Source organism: Myotis daubentonii, chromosome 15, assembly GCF_963259705.1.
Source record: "Myotis daubentonii chromosome 15, mMyoDau2.1, whole genome shotgun sequence".
Classification (NCBI taxonomy): Eukaryota; Metazoa; Chordata; class Mammalia; order Chiroptera; family Vespertilionidae; genus Myotis; species Myotis daubentonii.
This window is the reverse complement of record NC_081854.1, coordinates 11,603,125-11,630,557: the sequence shown is the minus strand read 5'-3', so window position 1 is coordinate 11,630,557 and position 27,433 is coordinate 11,603,125. Positions and strand designations below refer to the sequence as shown.

The 27,433-nt window shown below is 55.9% G+C and overlaps 3 protein-coding genes across 6 annotated transcripts in view; 1 reads left to right on the top strand and 2 right to left on the bottom strand.

Moving 5' to 3' along the window:
• The window catches only part of ERCC1 (ERCC excision repair 1, endonuclease non-catalytic subunit), a 202,341-nt gene that overhangs the window by 105,684 nt on the left and 69,224 nt on the right, over positions 1-27,433 (bottom strand). The gene's annotated exons all lie outside the window — the stretch shown is intronic.
• VASP (vasodilator stimulated phosphoprotein) lies at positions 563-15,707 on the top strand. Of its 4 annotated transcripts, none has more exons than XM_059666150.1 (13): positions 563-878; positions 7,952-8,123; positions 8,204-8,369; positions 10,692-10,803; positions 11,181-11,218; positions 11,335-11,576; positions 11,709-11,806; positions 12,791-12,842; positions 13,008-13,041; positions 13,259-13,304; positions 13,445-13,535; positions 14,690-14,747; positions 14,851-15,707. In XM_059666150.1, the coding sequence occupies exons 1-13, from the start codon at positions 874-876 to the stop codon at positions 14,886-14,888; spliced, it is 1,152 nt and encodes a 383-aa protein (XP_059522133.1). In that variant the 5' UTR covers positions 563-873; the 3' UTR covers positions 14,889-15,707. The 4 variants fall into 4 exon arrangements, with proteins under 4 accessions (XP_059522133.1, XP_059522131.1, XP_059522132.1 ...); XM_059666148.1 differs by having other exon boundaries at positions 564-878; positions 13,005-13,041; XM_059666149.1 differs by having other exon boundaries at positions 564-878; positions 11,706-11,806.
• OPA3 (outer mitochondrial membrane lipid metabolism regulator OPA3) overlaps positions 15,264-27,433 on the bottom strand; it is a 93,429-nt gene continuing 81,259 nt past the window's right edge. Inside the window, exons 2-3 of the mRNA XM_059666159.1 lie at positions 15,944-17,625; positions 15,264-15,882 (exon numbers count right to left, since the gene is read on the bottom strand). Coding sequence (XP_059522142.1) covers positions 17,204-17,625 — 422 coding nt within the window. The 3' untranslated portion in view covers positions 15,264-15,882; positions 15,944-17,203. The remainder of the gene's footprint in view (positions 15,883-15,943; positions 17,626-27,433) is intronic.

The following is a 27,433-nucleotide window of genomic DNA, read 5'->3' as shown; positions in this document are numbered from 1 at the left end:
AACCGGTGCCTCACCCCCACCCGGTCCCGCCGCACCCCACCCCATCCCCCGCGGCTGTGAGTCAGCGGCGGCCGCGCCCCCTCGGCCCACTTCCTCCTCACCTTCCCGGCCGGGCGGGGGGTGGTGAGGGGCGGAGTCCTTCCCACCTTCCCCCGCCAGTGCCGGGGAGAGGGTGCACCTTCAGTCACCCCCCAAATTGGCAGAGAAGAGAGACGTTGAGGGTCCAGAGGGGAGGAGTTAAGAGGGAAAATGTGAGGGTCCTCCTCGCCCCCTCCCCAAAGTGAGCAGAGTGCAAAGAAACGGAGAAGTGGATGGGAAGGGCGAGAATGCACGGTGCCCCCCTGAGATCGCCCTGGATTCCCATCGTGGGGAGAACTCGGGTCCCCCCCATCCACCGAGCGGCCCCCCCCACGTGAGAGTGACCCCGGCAAGCGGCCCCGCGCAGCACCGTTGGGGTGTAAGGTTCCGCGTTGCCCTTTTAAGCGCCCTCCGCCCCACCCACCCCGCCTCGGTTGGCTCGCGGCCCCTTTAAGGCGCAGGGAACTGTGGGTACGGGGAGTGGATGTTGGAACGAGCGGCCGGGAGGGAAGTACAGTAGTAAGAGTAACACTGTAGCCGCCGGCGGCCGCGGGGAGCGCCGCGGAGGGGAGGTCGCACCCCCTTCTGTCGCGGGGACCCCGGCCAGACCCCCCAGAGGGTGGAGGTCGCCCGAGGACCCGCCCCGGCCCCGTCCACGTTTTCCCCAGGAAGCCGGACTCTATGGGGCGGGACCCTGGGGGAGACTGAGCAGAACCCGGAGCCAACCCCGAACCCCTGAACCTCGAGCCAGGGGCGCCCCGTTCTGTGGGTGCGCCGCCCGCCTGCGGAGCAGCCATGAGGTGAGCCTCCAAAGCCTCCAGACCCTGCCCCGCCGGCGCGGCCCCCCGCCCCGCCTTTGTCCCCTCCCCCCAACTCGCTCCGGGCTGGAATTTGGGGACCGGGCGCTGGGAGCCTCGGATTGGCGGCCGAGCCCCCTTGGATGAGCTCCAGATGTCCACCTCTTCCCCCCGACTCCCAAGGTCCGCGGTGGTGCCGGGGAGGTTCTCCGGGGAGAACCTCAGATTCGGGGGCGTTCCGAGGACTCCCGAATTTTTAAGACTTTTTCCGGCGGCCCTCCAAGTTGGCAGGTCCTCCCCGCCGGGGGGCCAGGCTTCAGGCAGTTCTCAGGATCCCCCAAATCTCAACTCGGGCCCCGAGAGGGTTTGTGGGGGCCGGTGTGGGGGTCCCCGGCACCTGGAGCACAGATGGGAGCGCCCACCCTGGTTTGCGGGGTTCCCCTTTACGTGCCGCGGGAAAGTCTTCCCGAGCGGGACTCGCTCCTGAACTTCGAGGGCCCGGAAGCCGCCCCGCAGGTGGAGGGGCTCGCCCGGTGCAGGAGGTCGGGACGCCCATCCCCCGGCGCCCGGCGCCTCCGCCTCGAACCCGCCGAGCCCTGCGCCGCGGGACCGCGCACCGAGCTGCGTGCCGAGGGCGGCGCCCCGGCCCCGGGCCAGGCGGGCGGCCCGCTCCCCACCTGCGCGGCTCGGGCCGGAGGGGGCGCGGCGGCTGGGGGAGGGGGCCTTTGTCTGCCTGACTCACCTGTCGAGACAGCTGGTGCGCGTGGGGGAGGGGGCCGGCGCTCCCCGCCCCCCCCCACCCCCCGGCGGCGCCTCCCCTCCCCCCACCTCCCCCTCCGGCCGCCGGACTGCGGGGTTGGAGGAGGGGGCGCCCTGGGAGCGTCAAGGTCACAGCACTCTCCCCGGGGACCCAGCTTCCCAGATCGTCCCAGCCGTCTCCCCCCGAATTTAATCCTGGGGGGTGTGTGCGGGGGGGCGGGGGCCAGGGACCCGGGGGTTTTGTCCTACCCTGGCCTCCCTCAAAACTCCTGGGCTCACCTGAGGGCGGGGCCGTGGGGGCGGGGGCCTGGGCCGGACCCCCCCATTCTCGCTTCCCCTGGAGCCCCATCATGTCTCCCCAGTGGCCTGAGTCAGACAATACTATCTCCCTTCCTCCACTCTCCCAGGGACTTCCTGCCCCAGAGACCCCGGCGTAAGGGGGAGGCCCCTGGGGACAGCTGGGTGTTAACCCCGTGGCGCCCACATCCTCCCGCCCCCCACTCTCCACACGCGCCCCCTGACATCGGGGTGGCGTTCCTTCTTATGACCATTGGGGAACCCACCTCCCGCATTTGTCCCTTCTGATGTGAAAGGGATGGTTGGAAAATTGGGGACCAGGGGGCACCCACAGATACCCTCAAGGCTTCCTGCCTGCCCTTCCTCCCAGGACAGCAACATCCCTCCAGGTCTGCCCTGGACAGAGGGCAGTTCCGGGGAGCGGGGCTCTCGTCCCTCACCCTCTCCCCCGGGGAGTCCTCTCTCCCACTGGCCCCCGCCCCGCCCCGTGCGCCCCCCGCCCCCCCCGCGTTTCCGGTCCCAGCACCGTGCAAGGCGGATGGCGGATGTCCGAGTTAGTGCTGCCTCACTCGCTGAGACCGTAAAAGGGCAGGAGCAGTGTCTGGGCCGGCCTCCCACCCCCACCCTCACCCCCAAGCCCAGTCCCGAGGCCCTGGCCCGACCACAGCCCCCGCTGCTGGTGGAGGCCCAGCCTCCCACCTTCTGGGGGGTGGGCAGAAGCTGCGCTGGGGGTGTCCCACCAGGGGGTTACTTCCACTTCCTGGGGGGTCTTCCCTCTCAGTGGCCACACCCCACTTTCTGGGCTGTGCCTCTTCTCCAAAGACAGCTGGGATTCAAATGGACCCACGCCCCCCCGGATCCAGCTGGGGAAACTGAGGCTCTGGGAGAGCCGGCCGAGCAAGATGCAGCCAGAGGCAACCTTGAGGAAGAGAGCAGGCTAGGATCCTTTGATTTCTGGCTGGTTTGGATGGTGGCAGTCTTGGGGGGCAGTTGGAAGAGAGGATGTTAAGATGGAAAATTACAAGATAAACGCTCTTTTTCCCCCAGTTTGACAAATATTTGTTGAGTGTCTAATGTGTCTTAGACTCTGAGCTGGGATTCTGGGAAAGCGGGGAAGCCAGGCGCAAGTCTGAGCCTCTCAGGGCAGAGGGACGCTAAAGGAGAATTTGGGCTCGTTTCTTTCTCCTCCGATAGCGGTCCTTGCTATTATTTTTATTTCAAAAAATTGTGAGACCATTGGATCAATGATCTACTTTGTGCAGACCGTGTACTAGGTACCTAATTCCGTGTAATCCTCAACAGCAGTTCTAAGAGATAGATACGTCCTGACTGCCCCACCTCCGAGTTTACAGTTGGGGAAACTGAGGCATGGACAAATGAAGCAGATTGCCCAACAGTTTGGAAGTAGGCAAGTCTGAATTTGAACTCAGGACTGTCTCCAGAGTATTATGCTATTAAAGAAAAAGGAAAAGAAAACCTTTAATGTTTTTTTTTCCGCATATATATTTTTATTGATTTCAGAGAGGAAGGGAGAGGGAGAGACAGAAACATCAATGATGAGAGAGAATCATTGATCGGCTGCTTCCTGCACACCCCACACTGGGGATCGAGCCCGAAATCGGTGCATGTGCCCTGACCGGGAATCAAACCATGACCTCCTGGTTCATAGGTCGATCGATTCTCAACCACTGAGTCACACTGGCTAGGCTTAATGGTCTTTTTTTTTTTTTTAATATATTTTATTGATTTTTTACAGAGAGGAAGGGAGAGAGATAGAGAGTTAGAAACATCCATGAGAGAGAAACATGGATCAGCTGCCTCCTGCACACCCCCTACTGGGGATGTGCCCGCAACCCAGGTACATGCCCTTGACCGGAATCGAACCTGGGACCCTTCAGTCCGAAGGCCGACGCTCTATCCACTGAGCCAGACCGGTTAGGGCGGCTTAATGGTCTTTTAAAAATATATAGGTATAAAGAATTAAAAAAAAAAATACGTAGGTAACATGCTTTCACTGTATGAACAGTTCATGGAGATACGAAAAACGAAACCCATGTGGGAACCTTTACTCTCTTGTTCTCTTATAGGAAACAGACTGGTCAGGGAAGAGGGACTGGTGTGAGCCTACACAAGCCCCACAGACAAGAGATCTGGTTCCCTATTACAGGGTTGTTTCAAAAGAGTAGTAGTTTGGAAAGGTGTGTGGGTGCCGGCAGTGTGGATCACAAGTTGTGTGGTGTCAGGCAGCTATAGGGTACGTCTTAGGGTAGAAAAAGGGGCAAGCCTCTGACCTGGAAGGTTTGAGTAAACCAGAGTGACTATGCTTGATTGCCTCCAGTGATGAGAGGCTCTCTCCCCTGTTTTGACCCTCCGCTTCCTTATATGGAGCCTGTGCATGAACTTTAGGGTTTTTCTTATCTCTTTGAAGCGTTACAGCAAACCACTGAGGGATGGTTCCCAGGGCTGGAGACAGGCTCAGAGAGGTGAAGCCACACAGAGCCGGGTTGACTTGAGCCCTTTCCCATCCACCACCACTTGCTGGAGTTTTCCAAGAGGTGGGGACCTGTGGGGAAGGGAGGGTCCTGCGTTGGCTGGGAATTAAGGCTCTCTGATGCGGGACTCTAAGAGACGAACCTCAGTCCCAGCTTCCTGGCTGTGGGATTTTCTGCTGCAGGTTTTGCCTGGCTTATAGTTTTAATTTTTGAACGTGTAAGTACTGAATGAGTTTTTTCTTGGTAATACCAGCCTGTGGTGAAAAAAAGAGAGAAAGAAAGAATCAAGCCCTAGCCGGTTTGGCTCAGTGGATAGAGCGTCAGCCTGCGGTCTGAAGGGTCCCGGGTTCAATTCTGGTCAAGGGCACATGCCCAGGTTGCGGCCTGATCCCCAGTAGGGGTCGTGCAGGAGGCAGCCCATCGATGATTGTCTCTCATCACTGATGTTTCTCTCTCTCTTCTCTCCCTCTCCCTAACTGAAATCAATACTAATACTAATAATAAAAAAAGAGTCAAGCAGTTTTAAAAAGTGAAGAGTGCGATGTGTCCGTTTCCTCCTTCCTCAGGTCCGCAGTGCCCGTCCTCGGAGGCAGCCACTGTTAGTCCCCGAGAAGCAGCCTCTGCAAAAATCACCCCTGTGTGCGGATGTGTTTGTCTCCTCCCCACCTTTTTTTAAAAACCTCTGACACACACCACTTTAGCCCCTGGCTTCTTCAAATTTTAGCTTAGCTGTTTCCTCACCTTTGAGTGAGGTGAAGAACTTGGGTGGACTTGGTTTCAAATGCCAGCCCCTCTGCTTACTCGCTGTGTGACCTGGGACAAATGTCTTCACCTCTCTGTGCCCGTGGTTCCTCCTCTGTAGTAAGAGGAAGGACCAGAGTCCTTCTCCTGAGGTCCTTGCGAGGTTCTTTGTGGAAACTGCAGCTCAACAGCACCCAGAACCGTGTCTGTAACCCACCTGCCGTTGCTGTAAGTTTTCATTTTTTATCGATGTCTGATTTAACAACTGATGAACACCTATGTGCTGGACACCGTTCTGGGTTCTGGAGACACACATCCCTGCCCTCATGGTCCTGACCTTCTGTAGGACAGATGGGGACTGTCAGGGAGGGAGGGATGCTATGACGTGGGACCTGCGATGAGCGGGAGAGACTTTCCTGGTAGTCAGGGGAAGAGGCTGGGGGAGGTGAGGATCCAGGTGGAGGAAGAAGTGCCTCGCCTGAGGCAGGAATGCGCCTGTAGAAGGAACAGCTTGGAGGCCAGAGGGGCTGAAACTGCGAGCTGGGGGGAGGGAAGGGATGAGATCAGAGATCACACAGATCACGGAAGCCACAGAGAGATCTTGGCTTTTTTTCTCCCAGAGAAGGGAAGGGACTCCATCTGACGTGTTTTAACAGATCCTTCTGCTGTAATGGGGACACTGCGGCCTGGTGAGGGGTAGGACCAGCCTGGGGTCGCTCAGCAGGCGCCCCCGGGCCAGCCCAAAGCCTTGGGCAGGGCAGGGCAGCTAGGGAGAGCAAAGTGCAGCCAGGGTGGGGTAGGAAACACAACCCGGGCTCCCGGCCAGAGCCGGCCCTGTGGGTGGGTGGCAGGTGTGGGCGAGGCCTTCGTCCTGCCCTGCCAGGGGGCAGTGGGAGCCAGAAATGGCCCCTGGGGCCGCACCGGTCTGGAAGCAGCACCTGGTGTTTGGGTTGGTTTGGGGCCCACACAGTTCCTGGCGGTTGAGGCTGTGGACTTGGCTGCCAGGTGGCCTGGGTTCAAATCCTCATTCTGCTGCTGACAGCTCTGTGACCCGGAGCGAGCACGCAGCCTCAGTGGGCCTCCACTGCCCCCCCGCGAGCGTACTGAGGATGAAGTAGTGTCCGTCTTGAAGGAAAATAAAGTGAGTGACCGAGGAGAGGGCTTAGGATGTCCGATGAGCAGACACCCGAGGAAGGAGACGCCACGATTTATGTAAACTTGGGGGTGTCCGGCGCTCAGCCCCGGGCCTAGGAGCCCAGAGCTGGGTCTGCTGAGGGGTTTTCCCTGACTCGTCTTGAGCAGCCTGAGCCGCACACCCAGCCCCCAGGCCTGGCTGAGACAGGGCCCTTGTGGGGTATAATTTCTCTCCCCGGAAACCTCTGACCATCCACTTCCTCTTTTCAGGAAAAAGTTTGGTGGGGGTGGGGCGGGGTAGGGACTAGCACTTCCCCCAGGTCTGTGTGTGACCTTGAGCAAGTCACTTCCTGTCTGGGAGCCTGAGTTTCCTCGCTGGGGGAGGGGAGGTTGAACCTCCCCAGAAGGACTGGGGGGGCGGGGTAGGGGGGTGCTCCTGAGATGTTCCGGGTGCCTGTGATGTGAGAGATGCTGACAGTTACTAAGTGCTCAGTCCATGCCAAGTACGTGGCTTTACGTGTCCAGACTCATTACTCCTCCCACTGTCCTGGGCGTGGGGGGTGGGGGTGGGGGGCCTGTCATTTCCCCAGTTTGCAGTTCTCAAGTGGGAGGGTCGCTCGCTGCGTCACATGGAGCAGTTGGCTCCGTGGGGATTTGAACCCAGGTCTCTGGATATCAGAGCCTGAACTCTGAACTAGTTTCTTGATACCCCGCCCCGCCCCCCAAGGCTGAGTCAGATGTCACTTGCTCCGGAACTCCTCTGTGACGCCCAGGCCAGGAGGGTGCTCCCGGTCACCCTGGGCTGTCACCATCTGGAGACTGGACCGTCTCCTGCACTGGAGGGTGGGGCCGCTGTCTGGGTCATTGCCCAAGACAGGGCCTGTGGGAGCAGGGAGTGTCTGCCGATGGTCCGGGGCACTGTGGGGTGATGGGCAGATGGATGGGGTGGCAGCAGGAAAAAGAAGAGGTTAGGGTGTAGCATTGGTCCCCAACTTGCTGCAGGACTACCCTTCCCCTCCCTGGGCTCAGCTTCCTCCTACCGAAGCAGGGAGTGTGTGTGTGTGTGTGGGGGGGCGGGGCGGGGAGAACCCTGGAAGAGATAGGGAAACTGAGGCTCCAGGAGTGCCAGGCTGATTCCCAGTGCCGCCGCCCAGAGTTCCTGCCCCATCCGCACTGCCCTCCTCCTCCCTGGTCCCCTCCTCCAGCTCTCACTCTGGACTTCTGTCTCTCTCTGCCCTTTCCATGTGTTCCCCTCACCGTTCCCTTGTCTGTCTCCCCATTGTCAGTCTGACTCTCTCTCTCAGCTCTCTCTCCATGTCAGCCTGTTTGTCCCTTCCACTCGGTCTGTCTGTCTGACTTCCTCTCCCTCTCTCCTTCTCCCCGTCTGTCTCACATCCCCAGTTTGTGTCTTTGTCTCCCCCAGTCTGTCTGTCTGTCTGTCTGGCTCAGCCCTGCCTGTCTGTTTTCCTTCCCAATCACTGTCCATCTGGGCGTCTTCAGGGGTCCGTCTCCCCCTGCCTTTCCGCGTTTTCTCTCTTTCTCTCACACTGTCCCTGAATCTGAGGGGGACCCAGATGGAGAAGGTGACCAGGCCTGGAGGGGTGCCTCTTTCCCGCTAACGGCCTCACTCCCTCTCTCCCCATTTCCCGGCAGCGAGACGGTCATCTGCTCCAGCCGGGCCACTGTGATGCTCTATGACGACGGCAACAAGCGGTGGCTGCCTGCGGGCACAGGCCCCCAGACCTTCAGCCGAGTCCAGATCTACCACAACCCCACGGCCAACTCCTTCCGGGTGGTCGGCCGGAAGATGCAGCCAGACCAGCAGGTGAAGCCCGCGGCCGCCCCTTCCCAGGGCTGCGCCCTCCGCCCCTGCACCCCCCTCACCCACCTTTCCCCTCCTGCCAGGTGGTCATCAACTGCGCCATCATCCGGGGTCTCAAGTATAACCAGGCCACCCCCAACTTCCACCAGTGGCGGGACGCCCGCCAGGTCTGGGGCCTCAACTTTGGCAGCAAGGAGGACGCCGCACAGTTCGCTGCGAGCATGGCCAGTGCCCTGGAGGCGTTGGAAGGTCAGAAACAGTGGGCAGAGGGGCCCCTGAGCCCTGCCGTGTGGCCTGGGGCCGCCACTTCACTCCTCGTGGCCTCAGTTTACTCATCTGAAAATGGGGCTGATTCATTGCTACCGTGGACAGTTTTTCTGAGGATTTTGTGTGGGCTCCTGTGTGCCCCTTGTACCCCTGGATTCCTAAGGCTGCGGTTGCCCCATGAATTTTCACACGAACACTCCTGGGCAACCGCCTCCCAGATCAAGGTGTAGTTCTTTCCAGCTCTTGGAAGGCTCCCTCTGCCCTTTGCCGGGTATTGTACTGGCTCATGTCATCATCAACCCATTTTCAGACATTGATATTAAAAAGATCTCCATACCTTCAGACACAAGAGCTGCCCAAGGGAGTCCCAGTCATTCCTGTGAACCTGCGTCCTGCTACCGTTGGTTCTGTGAAAGTCTGGTCTTTCATTTAAAAAAAAAAAAAAAAAGATCTCCAGGTGGTAGTTCTTTAAAACATAAATAAATTATATATATTTTAATATGTTTTTATTGACTTCAGAGAGGAAGGGAGAGGGAGAGAGAGAGATAGAAACATCAATGATGAGAGAGACTCATTGATGGGCTGCCTCCTGCATACCCCCCACTGGGGATTGAGCCCACAACCCTGACCAGGAATTGAACCGTGACCTCCTGGTTCATAGGTTGATGCTCAACCACTGAGCCACACTGGCCGGGTGGTAGTTCTTTTTTTAAAATTCATTTTTGAGTGAGAGAGGCTGCGGGGGGAGGGAGGGGAGAAAGAGAGATGCTGATTTGTTGTTCCACTTATTATGTATTCACTAGAGGCCTGGTGCATGAATTCATGCACTGATGGGGTCCCTCGGCCAGGTTGGTGATCGAGGCCTATTGGGGGCGGGGGGGCAGCCAGCTGAGGGCAAGGGGCCACAGGAGGTTGGCGAGGGGGCATCTCCTGCATTGAGTGTCTCCCCCCTGGTGGTCAGTGCATGTCATAGCAACTGGTTGATCGGTTGTTCCTGTTGTTCGGTCATAACAGTTGCTTAGGCTTTTATATACAGTGGGGCCTTGACTTACGAGTGTCCCCACTAACAAGTTTTTCGAGATACGAGCCGTCTCTCGGCCGATTTTTTGCTTTGAGTTGCGAGCTAAAATTCAGGTTACTTGCCAGCTTCAGATACCCCACCGCTAGTTGGCACAGCGAACGTCACAGTGAACGCCACAACATCAGCCCAGCATCACGTGTCTCACGTTCACTTTTTGACTTGACATACGAGTAATTTGAGTTACGAGCTCCGTCACGGAACAAATTAAACTCGTAAGTCAAGGCCCCACTGTATATAGATTGGTTGATTCCTGTATGTGCCCTGACTGAGGATTGAACCTTGGTTCATCAGGACGATGCTTTGAGCTACCGGCCAGGACCAAGGTGGTAGCTCTTAACCTGGACATCTGGGTAAAAGGCAGATTCCAGTTCAGTTGGGCTGAGCCCCTGCATGTCTAGCAAGTGCCCGGCGATGGCAGCCCCTGGGCAGCGAGGCGTTAGGTGCCGCTGTGCCTCGGGTCCAGGTCGCTGCTGGAGAGCTTCAGATCACCAAGGGCAGGGCTGTCTGCTTCCTGGAGCGGCTGCGGTGACAGTGGGAAGGGCTTGCTTGTCTGGGGCACAGAGAGAACTATGGGGGGCAGTTTGTGTCTGTGGGCGCCAGACGCCAGGGGGTGGTAAGGAGCAGGCTTTCGGCCTTTTCAGGGTCCTGGGGCTGGGGTCTCCGTGGCTGAGCCCCTGGTTAAGAGTAGATGTGGGAGCCCTGGCCGGTGTTTCAGTGGTTCGAGCGTCAGCCTGCACACCCGAGGGGCGCAGGTTCGACTCTGGTCAGGGGCACCTGCCTGGGTTGCAGGTTCAGTCCCTGCCCCCGGACTGGGAGCTGTGCAGGAGGCAGCCAATCGATCTGTCTCTCTCTCCTCTTCCTGCTTCCTTCCACTCTCTGAAAATCAATGGAAAAATATCCTCCGGTGAAGATTTTAAAAAAAGAGAGAGAGAGTAGATGTGGGAATCATCCTGAATTTGTCTTGTTTCTGCAAATTCCAGTCTGCAAGTGGCTGCCCCTTTGGGCCGTCATTGTCCCCCACCAGTCACTCGGGCATCACCACAGCCCCCACCACCAATCAGCTCAGTCAAGGGAAGCTTGCCCAGGTGCCCACACCAGCCGGAGTGTCGGGAAGTGAGCACCTCTGGGCAGGATTCCTGCCGCCCGGAGAGCGGAGGGAAAGTGCCCCGAGGCGGGGCCGGTTCCGGGCTGACTCATCACCGGGTTCTACTCTCGCTTTCCAGGAGGTGGGCCTCCAGCACCGCCACCGCCACCGCCTGCGCAGCCACAGGCGGCCCCGCCCTCCTGGTCGGTCCAGAACGGCCCCGCCCCCGAGGAGGCGGAGCTTCAGAAAAGGTGGGCCGGGCCGGTGGGAATCCCACCGCTGCCACGCCCCTGACGCCCAGAATTCTCCCCTCCAACTGCAACTCCCAGGGGCTAGGGACTCAGAGCTACACCTTAGCTTTCAGGAGCTCCTGCCTCCTGCTGGTTTAGAAACCCCTCTCCCTTCCGAGAGTCTCACACTTGGCTCTTTAAAGCATCTCGCGCATTTTGTAATTCAGCTGCTGACGGTCTGGTGACTACAGTGCTTGCATCTTGGTCTCACCCTGTCCCTGCTGTCCCCCCCCACCCCCCCGCGCTTTCCTGGGCCCCTGGGGAAGGAAGCGGGTGGGGGTTAGGAGCCCGTCTCAGGGTCCTGAGTGACGGCAGCCCCTCCCTCCTCCCCTCCTCAGGCAGCCAGAGCACTTGGAGCGCCGGGTCTCCAATGCAGGTGATTGTTCACATGGTCCCTGGGGGGAGGGGGGCTCCCCAGAGGAGAGGGGGGCAGCTGGATAACAAGGAGGGAGGCCTCTCTCTCAGCACCCCTCCTTTGTCTGTTTGTTTCAGGAGCCCCCCCTGCTCCCCCAGCTGGGGGACCGCCTCCACCTCCAGGACCTCCCCCGCCTCCGGGTCCCCCCCCACCCTCTGGTCTGCCCCCCTCTGGGGTCTCCGCTGTAGGGCATGGAGCAGGGGGAGGCCCACCCCCTCCACCCCCTCTCCCCACAGCAGCTGGCCCCAGTGGTGGAGGGGCTGGGGCCGCCGGCCTGGCTGCAGCCATTGCCGGAGCCAAACTCAGGAAAGTCAGCAAGGTGAGGGGGCCAGACATGGCAGGGGGTGGGGAGACGGGGCCCTGAGGGAATAGTGGGGAATGAGGCCTGAGTTGCCTGGGGACATCAGGAGGCCTGAGCATAAAGCCCCCCTCTCTGTAATTTCTCCAGCAGGAGGAGGCCTCAGGGGGGCCCGCAGCCCCCAAAGCTGAGAGCAGTCGAAGCACAGGGGGCGGGCTCATGGAGGAGATGAACGCCATGCTGGCCCGGAGGTGAGCCCGAGCCCGGACCTCCGTGCCCCTGGGAGGCTCTGGGAACAAACCCTCAGACCAGCGGTTATCACCGGGGCCGGTAGGGCCAGGTGTGGGGCTGGCTGATTCCCGTTGTGTTTTTTTTGTTGTTGTTTCTTTGGATGAAAGTTCCCTCTTTGATAGCCAGGTTTGGGATATAATGCTGCAATTGCCTTCTCCTGAGATGGCTGGGTTTGCAACCACCTGGTAGGCTCTAGATTCAGTGGTTCTCAACCTTCTGGCCCTTTTTAAAAATATATATATATATTTTATTGATTTCTTACAGAGAGGAAGGGAGAGGGACAGAGAGTCAGAAACATCGATGAGAGAGACACATCGATCAGCTGCCTCCCGCACACTCCCCACTGGGGATGTGCCCGCAACCAAGACACATGCCTCTGACCGGAATCGAACCTGGGACCCTTCAGTCCCCAGGCCGATGCTCTATCCACTGAGCCAAACCGGTCAGAGCAACCTTCTGGCCCTTTAAATACAGTTCCTCATGTTGTGACCCAACCATAAAATTATTTTCGTTGCTACTTCATCACTGTCATGTTGCTACTGTTATGAATCGTCATGTAAATATCTGATATGCAGGATGGTCTTAGGCGACCCCTGTGAAAGGGTCATTCGACCCCGAAAGGGGTCGCGAACCTACAGGTTGAGAACCGCTGCAAATTCTAGGACCTTAGACATTCCTGCCTCGGAACCTGAAAAGTTGGGTTCCTAGAATTCCAGAGCCCTCGGCCCTTAGAACTTTGTGATTCCCAAATGTGAAAAACGCAAAATCCCCATCCTACCTCGAGAACAGCGCTCTCTGTAACTTCTAAAATTAAAGTTTTCTTAGCGTTCACAAGTTCCACAACTCCGTACCCTAGAATCCGCCTTTCTGAGCTCTGGGAAGGGGGCTTGTTGAGTGGCTGAGGGAGGGCTGGAGCCATCTGTTTTTGCCTTTCCCTCCTGCAGAAGGAAAGCCACACTAGTTGGGGAGAAACCCCCCAAGGATGAATCTGCCAATGTGAGTTAGGGGCTCTTCCTGCCACATCCACCTTAGGCTGTCCCGTTGGGGTAGGGATATTGGGGAGGCGGTGTGACAAGGCCGGGCTGGACAGAACCTGGAAGAGGAAAATGCACAGAGGTGTGGCAGGGACTGGCTCATGACAGTTTTATTTCCCACCAGCAGGAGGAGCCAGAAGCCAGAGTCCCAGCCCAAAGCGGTGAGTGACAGCCCAGGCTAGCCACAGGAACTACAAATCCCAGGATGCTTTGTCCTCACACATAAAGCACATTCTTGAAAGGGTCTGTGCAAACAATACTGGGGACTGTAGTCTCCTGAGATGGTTCTTTGCACAGGGGCTGATGAGGCTGTGGGAGGATGGGGGGGGGGGGGCATTCCTCGTCCCTTATCTTTCTGATTTGTTCCCTGTCCCCCAGAACCTGTGCGGAGACCCTGGGAGAAGAACAGCACAACCTTGCCAAGGTGGGTCGTCAGTACTGGGGCCCCACCTGCCCCAAGGAGGTGGATTTCCCGAATCTGTAGGGAGGAACGCCATGCCTGTGGAATGGGCGGCAGGCCCTCTCTAACCTCACGTCTGTCCCAAACCACACCATCTCGCCCAGGATGAAGTCGTCGTCTTCAGTGACCACTTCCGAGGCCCACCCCGCTACACCCAGCTCCGGCGATGAGTCAGACCTGGAGAGGGTGAAACAGGTAGCTTGGCCAGGGGACTGGGGGCGAGGTTCGGGGGCTGTGAAAGGGGCCACAGGAAGAAGAGAGATCTGGGTCTACATCAGTGATGGCGAACCTATGACACGCGTGTCAGAGGTGACACGCGAACTCATTTTTTTGGTTGATTTTTCTTTGTTAAATGGCATTTAAATATATAAAATGAATATCAAAAATATAAGTCTTTGTTTTACTGTGGTTGCAAATATCAAAAAATTTCTATATGTGACACGGCATCGGAGTTAAGTTAGGGTTTTTCAAAATGCTGACACGTTGAGCTCAAAAGGTTCGCCATCACTGGTCTAAATTCTGCCACTGACTTGCCATGTGATTCTAGAAAGGGCCTCGGAGACACTCACTAATCTATCACCGCACGCTTTCCCGGGGAGTACCCAGAGTCCTTTTCAGCACACTGGCCCCAGACGCCCATTACCCACTGGAGTTGGCAGGAGAATAGAATGTATTTGCCATCCCTGGTACTGGATGTTCTCCAGTGCTTTTCTTCTGGCTCAGAGGATCCAGAAATCTCCAGAATTCTCCAGTCCCTCTGCGGCTTTGTCAGTGAGGTCATGGTGTGTGTGTGGCCCTTCAGTCATTAAGAAAGGAGAAATTAGCCCTAGCTGGTTTGGCTCAGTGGATAAAGCATTGGCCTGAGAACTGAAGGGTTCCGGGTTTGATTGTGGTCAAGGGCATATGCCCTGGTTGCAGGCTCGATCCCCAGTAGGGGGCGTGGAGGAGGCAGCTGGTCAAGATCAATGATTCTCTCTCATCATTGATGTTTCTCTCTCTCCCTCTCTCAAGTCAATAAAAATAAAATTAAATAGCCCTACCTCGTTTGGCTCAGTGGATAGAGCGTCGGCCTGTGGACTGAAGGATCTCAGGTTGGATTCCAGTCAAAGGCACATGCCCAGATTGCAGGCTCGATCCCCAGCAGGGGGCGTGCAGGAGGCAGCGATCAATGATTCTCATCATTGATGTTTCTATCTCTCTCCCTTTCCCTTCCTCTCTGAAATCAATAAAAAATATTTTAAAAAATAAAATAAAATAAAAATAAATAAATGAATGAAAGAAAGAAAGGAGAGATGAGTGTCTGCAAGTCCAGGCACTCTTCCTGATTGGTTGCACCCCATTGCTTTCAGGAGTTTCTGGAAGAGGTGAGGAAGGAATTGCAGAAAGTGAAAGAAGAAATAATTGAAGGTGAGGGGGTTTTGGAGGGATCCTGTCCCTGGGAAAGAGCCCTGTTTTGGAAGGGAAGGGGGAAGAGACTCTGCCCTGACCTCTGACCTTTGTTTCCTTCCAGCCTTTGTCCAGGAGCTGAGGAAGAGGGGTTCCCCCTGACCACAGGGCCCCAGAAGACCCCGTTTCTCCTTTCCGCACACCTTGCCTGTCACCCTGCTTTCCCTGCCTCGACTTGACTTGGAATTGGCTGAAGACTACACAGGAACGCGTCCTCCCCCCTCCTCATCCCACTTGGAAAATTCCAAGGGGGTGTGGCTTCCGCCATGCCCACTCCTATACTGGCTGCTGATTGGCTGGGGAGGCCCCACCCTCTGCTCCCTTTGGTCCTTCCCCTCGGCCATCCCCTTGGGGCAGGTCCCTCTGCGGGGGATGTACCAGTGAACCCCACAGGGGGAGGAAGGAGGGAACGGCACATTCCCTTGTTCTAGATTTCACTTTATCGCTTAATGCCTTCAAATTTTTGTTTTTTTAAGGAAAAAAATTATAAATATATATATATATATATATTTAGGTTTTGGGGGGAAGGGAAATTTTTTTCTCTTTGGTTTTGATAAAATGGGGAGTTTTTAAATGCTTTAGCCCCAGGCTTGTCGGATTCGGGGCAGCTATTTAAGGGGGCGGGGGTGTCCCACCAGGCTGGGGGCATCTCCCCTCACCCCAGGGAACATCCTTTCCCTCCGGCTCCTTCCCCTTTTCTATGAGGAATTAAGATGCTGTAACTTTTTGGAACCTCAGTTTTTTGGTTTTTTTTATTTGGGTAGATTTTGGGGTCCGGGCCATTTTCACCCCCTTAGGGAAAATAAGATGAGGGAGAAAGGAAAAGGGGAGGAAAGCTTTCCTCCCCTCTCCCACCTTCACCTTCAGCTTCTTGAAAATGGGCCCCCGCGGAATAAATCTGCCAGTTTTTATAAATGCTAAGATTTCTGGAGTGATTGGAAGGGCTGCTCTGATGAGGACGGGAGGGGGGTGCTGTCCCCCGTCCCCAGCAACCCACCTGCTCCTCTTCGCCCTTCTAATCGCCCTGCACCTGTTCCAGTTCCCTCGGGCTCCTTCAGCCAGGGTGGGCTCTGCCCGCTCTGACCTCTCCACAGACCTCCCTCCCTCCCTCCCTCCCCCTGCTCCTTACCAAGGCAGTTTCCTCATTCCTTTCTTACCCCTCCTCCCCCTCCCTTAGTCCAACCAATTCCCCCGGCCTAGAGAAAGCCCGGGGCTGTCCCTCACAGACTGCCAGCCCCGCAGGTCCCTGTGCTGCCCGTAGACCTTATTCCCCATCTGGGAAAGGACGCATAGGAGGGTCCTCTGCCCCTTCCCCTCGGAACCTCCCAGCTTCTAATTGTAATGACCCTTGTGTCCTTACCGGCATGCACCATGGCTCTCGGACACACTGAGATGCCCCCATTACCTCGGAGCTCCTTTAATTATAAAAACATTTACAGTCTAAAAAAAATAGCGTTCGGAAGCCGCAGAGCTCACGCACACCCCCTGCAGTGGTCCATTGGGTTGGCGGGCAGGTCACACTGCCTGGTGGAATAGCCCCTTGGGGTGGGGGTGGGGAGCTTAGGGCCGAGGGGCCAGTGGTCCCGCGGAGGAAGCCTTTGCATGAAGGAGGTTGAGGGGGACTGGGGACCAGTCCGAAGGCAGAAAGGGAGAGGGACCCCTGAGTGTTCTGAAGAGCAGGTGTGGATGGAAGGTGGGGTCATGACTGCTGCCCAGGTAGTAGGAGAACAGGTGGGTCCCTGTGAAAGGCCAGCGGGGAGGATGGTGGGTAAGGACAGCAGTGGGTCCAGAACTACTGGTGAACGGGGCTTTGGTTACAACAGAATTGTTCAGCCTCCTGGCGGCACCGACTTTTCCAACCTGAAGGGCATGTCCTGCTGGAACAGGTCCCAGGAGCAGGGGAAGGGGGGAGCCGGTGGAGCTGCTGGGAGGACCCTGCCAGCCTTTCCTGTGGGCTGTGCCCAGACGAAGGTGCTGGTGCCGCTGTTGGGATGATCACTTAGGAGGCGCCCTCAGTAGAGGTGCCAGTGTGGGACCAAAGTCAGGCACCGCAGTGACCTATTGGAGCCAAAGCTTTCCAAGATCCATCCTATTTCTCACCCCCATAAAGAGCTGAGGTGGACAGATTTCTGCATTTCCCTTACAAGGGTCGCAAAGGAGCGAAGTTTTGGTGTCATGGGGAGGCCCCCTCCGGGTAAGTGGCGGTGTGAGTGACAGAGGGGTAGCCAGGTCTGCGTGTCCTGCTGGCCCCTCTCGTGGGGAAAGTGACCCAAAGCCTGGTTGGATCAGCCCGGGTCTAGGATCCATTCTTCCCCCAAAGGGACCGGTGGTATTAGCTGGACCGGGTCAGGAAGGGACGGGGCGGACGGAAGGCCATATCGGGAAAGTCACGCTCAAGACTAGGGCCCGGCGGCCTCCTAGTCCTCAGGCTCGGGCGTGGGCTCTTCCTCGGGCTCGGGCTCGGCCTTGGGCGCGTCCGGGTCCTCGGTGCACATGTGGGCGCGCAGATCCTGTATCTCCGCCCGCAGCTCATCCAGGGCGCTCTGCTTGGGCGCCGCCTGCACCTGCGCCTCCAGCGCCTCCAGCGCCAGCGCCAGCTGCTCCACCTCGTCCTGCATCTCGCCCCAGGCGACGTCCTGCCGCCGCTCCTTGCGGAGCTGCTGCGACTTCTGGCGCCAGTACTCCAGCAGCAGGCAGCCGCCCGCCACCGCGAAGACGGTGGCCTCGCCCAGCAGCTCGGCGCCCAGCTCGGCGGCCGCCTCCTCGTTCAGCGGCTTCACGGCTTGCGCGTCGAAGCCCATGAGGCGCATCTTGGCCCGCATCTCCGCCCAGTGGTACACTGCGGGCGAGAGGGGGGTCAGGCACCTTGGGGGGGGGGCGCCCCCTCCAGCCCGGCCCCTCCATGCCTCCAAGTCCCGTCGGGAGCTACGGGGAAGGGCGGCCGGAATGTCTGTGGTTGCGGAGTGAGCGCCGTAAAGAAGACCCGCGGGCACCACGCCGCCCAGCACGCGGGATGCTGAGTTAGTGCTTCGGACGGGGCGGCGGGCGGGCATCTTTTGAAAACGTCCCGAAGGTTATGGCGAGTAGCCGAGAAAGAAGTGCTGCCCAGGAGGGGAGGTTCTTAGTGGGGTCCCAGCCCAGAGCCGGGTAAATGTCGCTCCCTCTGGTCTGCCCCCCGCCTCCCCCCCAAGGGCCAGACAAACTCCTTTCGGCCTCCCCAGGAGGAGCTGACAGCTGGCCCTTTCGCGGTGCGGTTCGGGCTGTGGAAGGAGCTCGGGGCTGGGCGAGGCTGCTCTAGCGACCACTCCTTTACCTAATCCTTACTCATGGGCGTGAGGGCTATCCGCATCGCCATCGTTTATAAACATAAACGTAACACAAACAAGGAGTTGGTGCTGAAACCTGACTCACTCCACGAATATTCATATCCATCCATTGATCCAGGGGCTGCTGGGAAAAACGATAAGCCTCTTTGCACTCATTAAGGGATGGATTCCTGGAAATGTCGCAGCAGCCGGGCTGATCTGAATCGGGCCACATTCCTATGCACCCGGCGGCTGGCTGCACAGAAAGGGGCGTGTCGCCAGGGCAGTCCATCGGCCGCCTCCCTCTGTGGTCCCACCCCTCCAAGGTGAACCACTTTTTATCTTTTCTGCATTTTTTCTTCCACTTTAACCCTAGGGTGCCAAATCACAAGCTTATACCTCTAACCCTTGATTTACTCAATTGGATTTTTAAAAATATTATGACTTGAGCCCTGGCCGGTGTGGCTCAGTTGGTTGAGCGTTGTCCCATGCACCAGGAGCGCCCCCCCCCCCTCGCCCAGTTGGGTTCCCTGTCAGGGCACATGACGGGGTTTCAGGCTCAATCCACGGTGGAGGGGGGTGGGGGGGTGCAGGAGGCAGCCTATGAATGTGTCACTTTCACATTAATGTTTCTCTCCCTCTCCCTTCCTCTCTCAAAATCAATAAAATATTTAAAGACATTATGACTTGACTTTCCACTGCCACCCCCACTTGTGTGAATTTAGCACATTCTGTGTCCTTTCCTCTCCCTCCCAGGTTTTGCAAGCGATTTTTATTTTGTCTGTTACTATTAATTGGTAGCCTTTGTGGTTCTAAATAACATGCCTATTGCCTTAACTTCCTGAGGCGCACTTGTAGGCACATTAACTGCTCCTCCCACTCTCTACTCTCCCCTGCCCTCCATCTCCTGTGGTCTGTCTGCTGTGCTATTATATTTACACTAGAGGCCTGGTGCACGAAATTCATGCAAGAGTAGGCCTTCCTTTCCCCGGCTGCCAGCACTGGCTTCCCTCCGGCACCTGGGACCTGGGCTGGCTTCCCCCAGGTTGCTCGCAGGCACCCGGGACCCGGATGGTAGGAAGGATGTCCGGAATGACATCTGGTCTAATTAGTATATTACACTTTTATTATAGACTAGAGGCTCGGTGCACAAAAATTTGTGCACTCGGGGGGAAGGGGGTTCCCTCAGCCCGGCCTGTGCCCTCTCGCAGTCTGGGACCCCTCGGTAGATAACGCCCTGCTGGCTTAGGCCTGCTCCCGGGTGGCAGAGGGCAGGCCCAATCCCTAGGTGCAGCCCCTGATTGGGCTCAGATCAGGGCTGATTGGGGAGTTGGGGCGCCGCCCCTTGTCATGCACAGAGCAGGGCGGATCGGGAGGTTGTGATGCCACCCCCAGTCACGCTCAGGGTAGGGCCGATTGAGGGGTTGGGGCACCGCCCCCTGTCACACTCAAGGCAGGGTCGATGGGGAGGTTGCGGTGCCACCCCCTGTCACGCACAGAGCAGGGCCAATCCGGGGGTTGGGGCGCTGCACCCTGTCATGCACAGAGCAGGGCCCATCAGGGGGTTGAGGAGTTCTCCCCTGTCACTCAGAGAGTAGGGCCGATAGGGGAGTTGGGGCACCGCCCCCTGTCACACACAGAGCAGGGCAGATCAGGGGGTTGGGGTGCCGCCCTCTATCACCCACAGAGCAGGGCCGATCAGGGGGTTGGGGCTCCGCCACTCTCACACTCAGGGCAGGGCTGATGGGGAGGTTATGGCTCTACCCTGTCACACACAGAGCAGGGCCCGTGGGGGGGGGGGGGGGTTGGGGCACCGCATGCTGTCACACACAGAGCCACAGGGCGATCAGGGGGTTTGGGTGCTGCCCCCTGTCACGCTGATCCCAGTGCCGGGAGGCCTCTCGGCTCCGCTGATCCCGGTGCTGGGCGGCATATTACCCTTTTACTATATAGGATAGAGGCCTGGTGCGTGGGTGGGGCTGGCTGGTTTGCTCTGAAGGGTGTCCTGGATCAGGGTGGGGGTTCCCACTGGGGTGCCTGGCCAGCCTGGGTGAGGGGATGATGGCTGTTTGCAGCTGGTCACACACCCTTCAGGGTGGGGGTCCCCACTGGGGTGCCTGGCCAGTCTGGGTGAGGGGCTGAGGGCTGTTTGCAGCTGGTCACACACCCTTCAGGGTGGGGGTCCCCACTGGGGTGCCTGGCCAGTCTGGGTGAGGGGTTGAGAGCTGTTTTCAGACTGGCGAGTGACGGAAGCTCCCAACTGCTCCTTTTTTTCTTTTCTTTTTTTTAATTCTGGGCCAGCTTTAGCTCTGAGGCTCCAGCTCTTAGGCCTCTGCTGCTGAAAGTAGGTAATCGAAACAATGTATAACTCCAGCTCTGACTCCAGCTCTGAGATCCCAGCTTGCTGAAAGCTGGTTTCTGGGTTTTTTTTTTAGCTTCTATATTTGTTAAAATGTTTCAAACTGCAGGCTCAGAGGCCTGCAAGGCAGGCAGGGAACGTTGGTTTCCTCCGTCACTGAAGCAAGCAAGCCTCATGTTAGTTTCAAGCTGCCTGGCTGCCAGCCGCCATCTGGGCTGTCAGTTAATTTGCATATCTCCCTGATTAGCCAATGGGAAGGGTAGCGGTCGTACCCCAATTACCATGTTTCTCTTTTATTAGATTAGATGCCTTTCTGAGTCATAATAAGTGTTTACTGTTCTTTGCCTACTTTCACACTAGACTAGATGACAGTTTCTAGGCCCAGAATTACCGGTGCAAAATTCCTCAGCTGTTTGGGGCCTGGTTCCATCACTTGTGCCAGCGGAGGGACTTTCTGTCACCCTGTAGCACTGACTGCACCAGGATGGGTTTATGGATGAGTTCCTCCTGTTCCATTCTTTTATACTTTTCTATCCTAAGCTTGTTTTTCTCTTTAGTCCTGGGAATGTTTCTTGTCTGCGCAAGTAAAGGATTAACCCTACCCAGCAGCTGGAGCTCTGGCCTTCGCCCTTCTGTCCCGTCCGGAGAGGAAGTCTTTAAGTCCTTGGAATGTCCTGCCTGATAGGAGTGTCTGTTTACTTGGGGCCTGGGCCATGCCCGAGAGTGGACTCTAGCTCTTCATTTACCGGGAGGGTTCTGGGCCCCGTGGTATCAGCTCACCCCCTGGAGCCAAGCGGCTGACACTAAGGTGGGCCACACAGTTCGGAAACCTGGTCTCTGTGACCCACCCCCCTTAAAGCCCCTGGAGGACATGGCCTGGGCGAGCTTCCCTGGTTGTCACTCATTGTTGCTGGGAGAAGTTAGTGCTGTCCCCGATCCCACTGGGACCACGGGAGCTCTCCTGGGTTCTGCCCCACATACCTCTTCCCGAGGCTGATTTTAACCTGCATCCTCTCTCTAATAAACTGTAACGGGGGGTGTAATAATCAGTGAGTCTTTCCACCAAATTATTGAAATTGGAGGTTGTTTGGGCTCCCTGAACTTGCGGTTGGTTGTAGGGAGTGGCTATAGCAGTGGTTCTCAACCTTCCTAATGCCGTGACCCTTTAATACAGTTCCTCATGTTGTAGTGATCCCCAAACATAAAATTATTTTCGTTGCTACTTCATAACTGTAATTTTGCTACTGTTATGAATCATAATGTAAATATCTGATATGCAGGATGTATTTTCATTGTTACAAATTGAAAATAATTAAAGCATAGTGATTACTCACAAAAACAATATGTAATTATATAAGTGTTTTCCGATGGTCTTAGGCGACCCCTGTGAAAGGGTCGTTCAACCCCCAAAGGGGTCGCGACCCACAGGTTGAGAACTGCTGGGCTATAGGGTTAAGCCTCAGATTGACCTGTTGGCAAAGCCACAAACAATTCCCAGCTTAGAGGGCACAGCCCTCTTAGCATAATTAGGCTTGACCTTATTGATCTTATCTGGATAGCTAATGGGTTGTGGGAAACTCACTGTAACTATGGTGACCACTACCTTGTTTACTTCTGGCTATAAAATAAAGGCTCAGCTTGCCCTCTGGTTCTCTGTGGCCTCAGCCAGGCACAGGAGATCCACCTAGACCCAGCTTATTCTCTTTGTCTGTCTTTTCTACAAAGGCTCCCCAAACCTTTGGCTGAGCTGTCCGGGCACAGTTGGTGTCAGAGTGAGGGTGTGCCTGGCGACCCCTCACTGTGCGTGGGATGCATTTCCTCCCCTCCATTTCCCTGTCACTCCTGGAACACCTCCTCATCTGGAACACGGCCTGCACTGATCCTTCTTCACCTCTAGACTTTCCTCTCCTGTTTTTTTTTTTGTTTTTTTTTGTTTTTTTTTTTTTTTTTTACTTGATTTTAGAGAGAAGAAGAAGGGGGAGAAACATCGATGTGAAAGAGAAACATATATCGGCTGCCTTCCGCATGCGCCCCAACTGGGAACTGAACCCACCTGATGATGCTCCGACCATCTGAGGCACACCAGCCAGGGTTTTCTTTTTTAATTTAATTTTCCCCATCACCATTTATCCCCCTATACCATCCTCCCCCCTCCCCCCACCCCCCACTCTGCTTCTGTCCTGTTTTCGCATCCCTCCCCTCTTTGTTCTACATTCTGGGGCTTTCATTAACTTTTCCTTTCAGAACATCTATGAGCTTGGGGGTTTTTTTGCAACCATGCCTGTGATTTTCATAGTCTTTCTTTATCTAAACAATTGTATTATAAAACATCCAATCTTAGAGACAAGTTTAGCTTCTCCATGAAGCCTTATCAAATCTACTTCTTGAGCCCTGGCTGGTTGCTCAGTGGTTAGAGTGTTGGCCCACACACCAAAGAGTCTTGGGTTTGATTCTTAGTCAAGGGCACCTACTGGGTTGCAGGTTTGAGAGGCAACCAATCCATGTGTCTCTCTCATATCAATGTTTCTCTCTCTCTCTCTCTCTCTCTCTCTCTCTCTCTCTTCCTCAGAGTTTTAAATTAGTCCACTTAGTCCACTTATCAAGATGTAGCATTTTTTTTGTTTATCCTCATCCGAGGACATTTTTCTCATTGCTTTTTAGAGAGAGTGGAAAGGAGGGAGTGGGGATAGAGAGAAACATTGATGTGAGGAACACTGATTGGTTGCCTTCAGTACGTGCCCCGACCGGGGACTGAACTGCAACCTTTTGGTGCCCAGGACGATGACACTCCAGTTGGGCTGGTTGCCATTCTTTATGCTGTGTCTGTGGACGCTGCCACAGGAATCCAACATCCTATATACTAAAAGGTCAGGGAACATAATGGAACGACCAGAATGATTACTTGACCAGTTGCCATGAGGCGCATTGACCATCTCTCAGTCCCCCCCAACCCCCAGCCCGTGAGCAGTGGCTTGCGGTGGCTCACGCGGCAGCTCATGGCGGTGGGCAGGGCGGCTCATGGCTTGCGGCGGTTGGGCAGGGCGGTGAGTGGCGGCAAGCGGCGGCGAGTTATGTGTGCACGATTTCGTGCACTGGGCCTCTAGTCTATATATATAAAGCCTAAGCAACCGTTATGACTGGTTGACCGAACGACTGGTCGAGAGGTCACTGTGATGTGCACTGACCACCAGGGGGCAGGTGCTCAATGCAGGAGCTGCCCCCTGGTGGTCAGTGTGTTCCCACAGCCAACCTCCTGCAGCCAGCCAACCTCCCATGGTCCTTCCCCCTGGCCGGCCAGCCTTGATCGGCCCCAACTGGGACTGGGGAAGATGGCCCCAATCGGCCCCAATAGCCAGCCAGGTTGAGGAACCCCACCCATGCATGAATTTGTGCACCGGGCCTCTAGTCAACTATATCAGGCTCTCTAAGGCATGTGCCTGTCTGGCTATCTCCATTTAGTCTAGGGTGCGGAAATCTTCTAGGATCCACTGGGTGCCGCTTGAGTCCCTACCCTGACAGACCCAGAGGCATGACTAGGATAACTGGTAAACACACAAGGTAAAAACCAGGAGTGCGGAAAGGTTTCCGGAATAAAAAGGCGTTGGGAGTGACTTGACACAGCAACACCAAAGTCAGTGTGGGCCATTCCCAATTTTTGTAGGCAAAATCATGCTGTTCCTGGCATGTCTGGACTGGGGTTCACTGGAGAGCTAAAGGAACCAGTGGTGGTGCGGTGTGGGGGGCCCTCCTCACGGAGGCCATGGCACCTGAAAAGCTTACATGTTTGTGTGTATTTTTTAATTAAAAAAAAAAAAACTGACTTTAGAGAAAGAGGAAGAGAGAGGGAAAGAGAGAGCGAGACACATCGATTGGTTGCCTCCTGTTCGGGGATTGAACCTGCAACCTGGCTAAGTTCCCTCACCGGGAATCGAACCCACAGTCCTTTGGTGCATGGGACGAGGCTCCCACCGCCTGAGCCACACTGGCCAGGGCCAGAAAGCTTAAATGTTGCTTCAAAGGCAGCTCTCTTTGCTGGTGCCTACCCTTCTGTGCGGGTAAAGACCACTTTGAAAAAGTTGGTCCCCGTGTGTGAAAAAAATACAGTGTTGTGTTTCTCCTTTATTCTCACATGAGTCTCCTCACACCACATGTGTGGGCGTCTTTCTCCCACACCGGGCAACTCTCTGAAACACCAGCCCGGTGGCCTACAATTTAATGAATCCAGACACTAACTGCAATTCATGAGAAGCCCTCCAGCTGAGGGCTCAGCTCCACAGCACTGCCCCCCACTTCAGACTCTAAATACAAACAGCAGGCCTCCAGGTCCCCCACAACTCCTGTCTAACATGGCTACAAACTAGAGCAGTGGTTCTCAACCTTCTGGCCCTTTAAATACAGTTCCTCACGTTGTGACCCAACCATAGAATTATTTTCGTTACTACTTCATAATTGTCATGTTGCTACTGTTATGAATCGTCATGTCAATATCTGATATGCAGGATGGTCTGAGGCGACCCCTGTGAAAGGGTCGTTCGACCGCCAAAGGGGTCGCGACCCACAGGCTGAGAACCGCTGAACTGGAGGTTCCCACTGTTGTGGCAGAATGCACGGGAGGACGATCAGCCAGCACTCTGAGGGAGGGAAGTTTAACTTTTATTTCGCAGATCTTCTAGTCCAGGGGAATTCCAGATCCAGAGCCTGAACTGAACTCCTGGGGAGGCTCTGACCTATATCTCCTCCTGTGGCGGGTCCCCGAGGGTCCCCGCAGCTCTGCTCAAGTCAGTCTTGGCGGGGCCTTGGGGGCATGCTCCACAGCTCAGCCCAAGTCAGTCAGAGTGGGAAGTAAGACTACAGTTTTAACCAGATACTGAACTAGATTGCAAGCATTCCCCCCACCACCCCCATTTTCTTTTCACCATGACATTCTCCTTGGATTCGATCATTTGCTAGAACAGCTCACAGATCTCAGGAAAACACTGAAGATAAACAGTTTATCTATATATATAATACCCTAGTATGCAAATAGACCGAAAGGCGGAACAAGCAAACAACCAACCGGTGACGATGACGTACACTGACCACCAGGGGGCATGTGCGGACCATGTCGGGCATTGGCAGCAGGTGGCAGAGTGTGGAACATGGTGGGCATTGGCTGCGGCAGGATGGTGGAGCAGGTGAGCGGGGGCATCAGACCAAGGCAGGGCACCGGTCGCTGTCATCAGGGCGAGCCTCTGGTGGTTACTGAAAATTCTTTGCTCCTGCACGCTGCGGTCCTGCTGAGCGCCTGCAACTGCTGCGGGTGCAGTTCCCGCCTGCTCCCGCTGCTGGCGCCGTTCCCGCTTGCACCCGCTGCTGGCAACGGCCCTGCTCATACCCACTGCCAGCACTGTCCCCGCTCACACCTGCAGCTGGCACTGGAGCCACCACTTGCACCTGCTGCCGGTGCCCAGCACTGATCCCGATCATCCCTGAGGGCTTCTCCATCTCCCCCTGCTCCTGAGAGGTGATCAGGGCAGCAGCCGCCGCTTGTACCCGCTGACGGCACTGGCTCCGCTTGTACCTGCTGCTGGTACCGGCCCCAATCGCTCCATGCCATCAGTGGGTGCGAGTGGGGCTGGCGCCGTCAGTGCGTGGGAGAGGCAGCAGTGGGAGCAGGGCTGCCGGCAGACAGGGGACCAGGGGCCGCAGTGGGAGGGGCCAGGCTGGGGTGCGGAGGATGGGCTGAGACCCGCCTCTATGCCCATTGCAGCCTCGCGGCCCACAGTTCCTTCCAAGGTGCATGAGTTTGTGCACTGGGCCCCTAGTTACATATTAAAGGACACAATGGAGAATATAGATAAGCAGAAAGGGCGAGCCCTGTGAGGGTGGGCGCACAGGCGCTCCCTCCTGGTGCAGCTCGTCACCACCTTCCTGGGCCCGGATGTGAGCATCAGGTTCTCTGAACTCCATCATTATGAAGGCTTAAGTGATTATTAACTCAACCTCCAGACTCTCTTCCCTTCCAGGAAGATGTGGGTGGGGTTAACGTGTCAAACTTCTAATCATGGCTGGTGGCCAGCACCCATCATGAAGCCATCCACGACCCTGCTCCGCATCGCCTCGCTTTCAAAACAAAGGACACTCCTATCACCCAGGAAATTCCAGAGGGTTTAGGAACTCTGTGTAGGAAACCAGGACCAGAGACCCAATGTTACAAAAAAGATGCTCCCAGTGTTTAGGAAATTACAAAGGGTTCCAGAGGTTTGTGCTAGATTAGACAGATGGATGGATGGATGGATAGATAGATAGATAGATAGATAGATAGAAGGACATTTTTTTCTATTATTTCACAACCTGCCTGACAGAGGTCTTCTGAAAGAGATTTCCCTTGGACCAGGAAGCTTGTGCAAGAATATTCATTAGGTATATGCTGAAGCAATTTCTTCACCGATACATCTCCTAGGGCAGCCGTGGGCAAACTACGGCCCGCGGGCCGGATCCGGCCCGTTTAAAATGAATAAAACTAAAAAAAAAAAAGACTGTACCCTTTTATGTAATGATGTTTACTTTGAATTTATATTAGTTCACACAAACACTCCATCCATGCTTTTGTTCTGGCCCTCCGGTCCAGTTTAAGAACCCATTGTGGCCCTCGAGTCAAAAAGTTTGCCCACCCCTGTTCTAGGGCAATGGAAACTAAAGAGAAAATAAAAAAGTGGGACTACATCAAAATAAAAGCTTCTGCACAGCAAAAGAAACCATCAACAAAACAACAAGAAAGCCCACTGCATGAGAGAGCATATTTGCCAATGTTATCATCGATAAGAGTTTACTCTCCAACATTTATAGGGAACTCATACAACTTAACAAAAGGAAGATAAACAATCCAATCAAAAAATGGGCAAAGGACCTAAATAGATACTTTTCAAAAGAGGACATTCAGAAAGCCAAGAGACATATGAAAACATGCTCAAAGTCACTAATAATCCAAGAGATGCAAATCA

What these genes read in the sequence shown, in the direction of transcription:
- VASP (XM_059666146.1), top strand. An exon ending in GCGCCGGGTCTCCAATGCAG is followed by an intron (nt 11,219 to 11,334) that starts GTGATTGTTCAC and finishes TGTTTGTTTCAG; the next exon opens with GAGCCCCCCCTGCTCCCCCA. An exon ending in AACGCCATGCTGGCCCGGAG is followed by an intron (nt 11,807 to 12,790) that starts GTGAGCCCGAGC and finishes TCCCTCCTGCAG; the next exon opens with AAGGAAAGCCACACTAGTTG.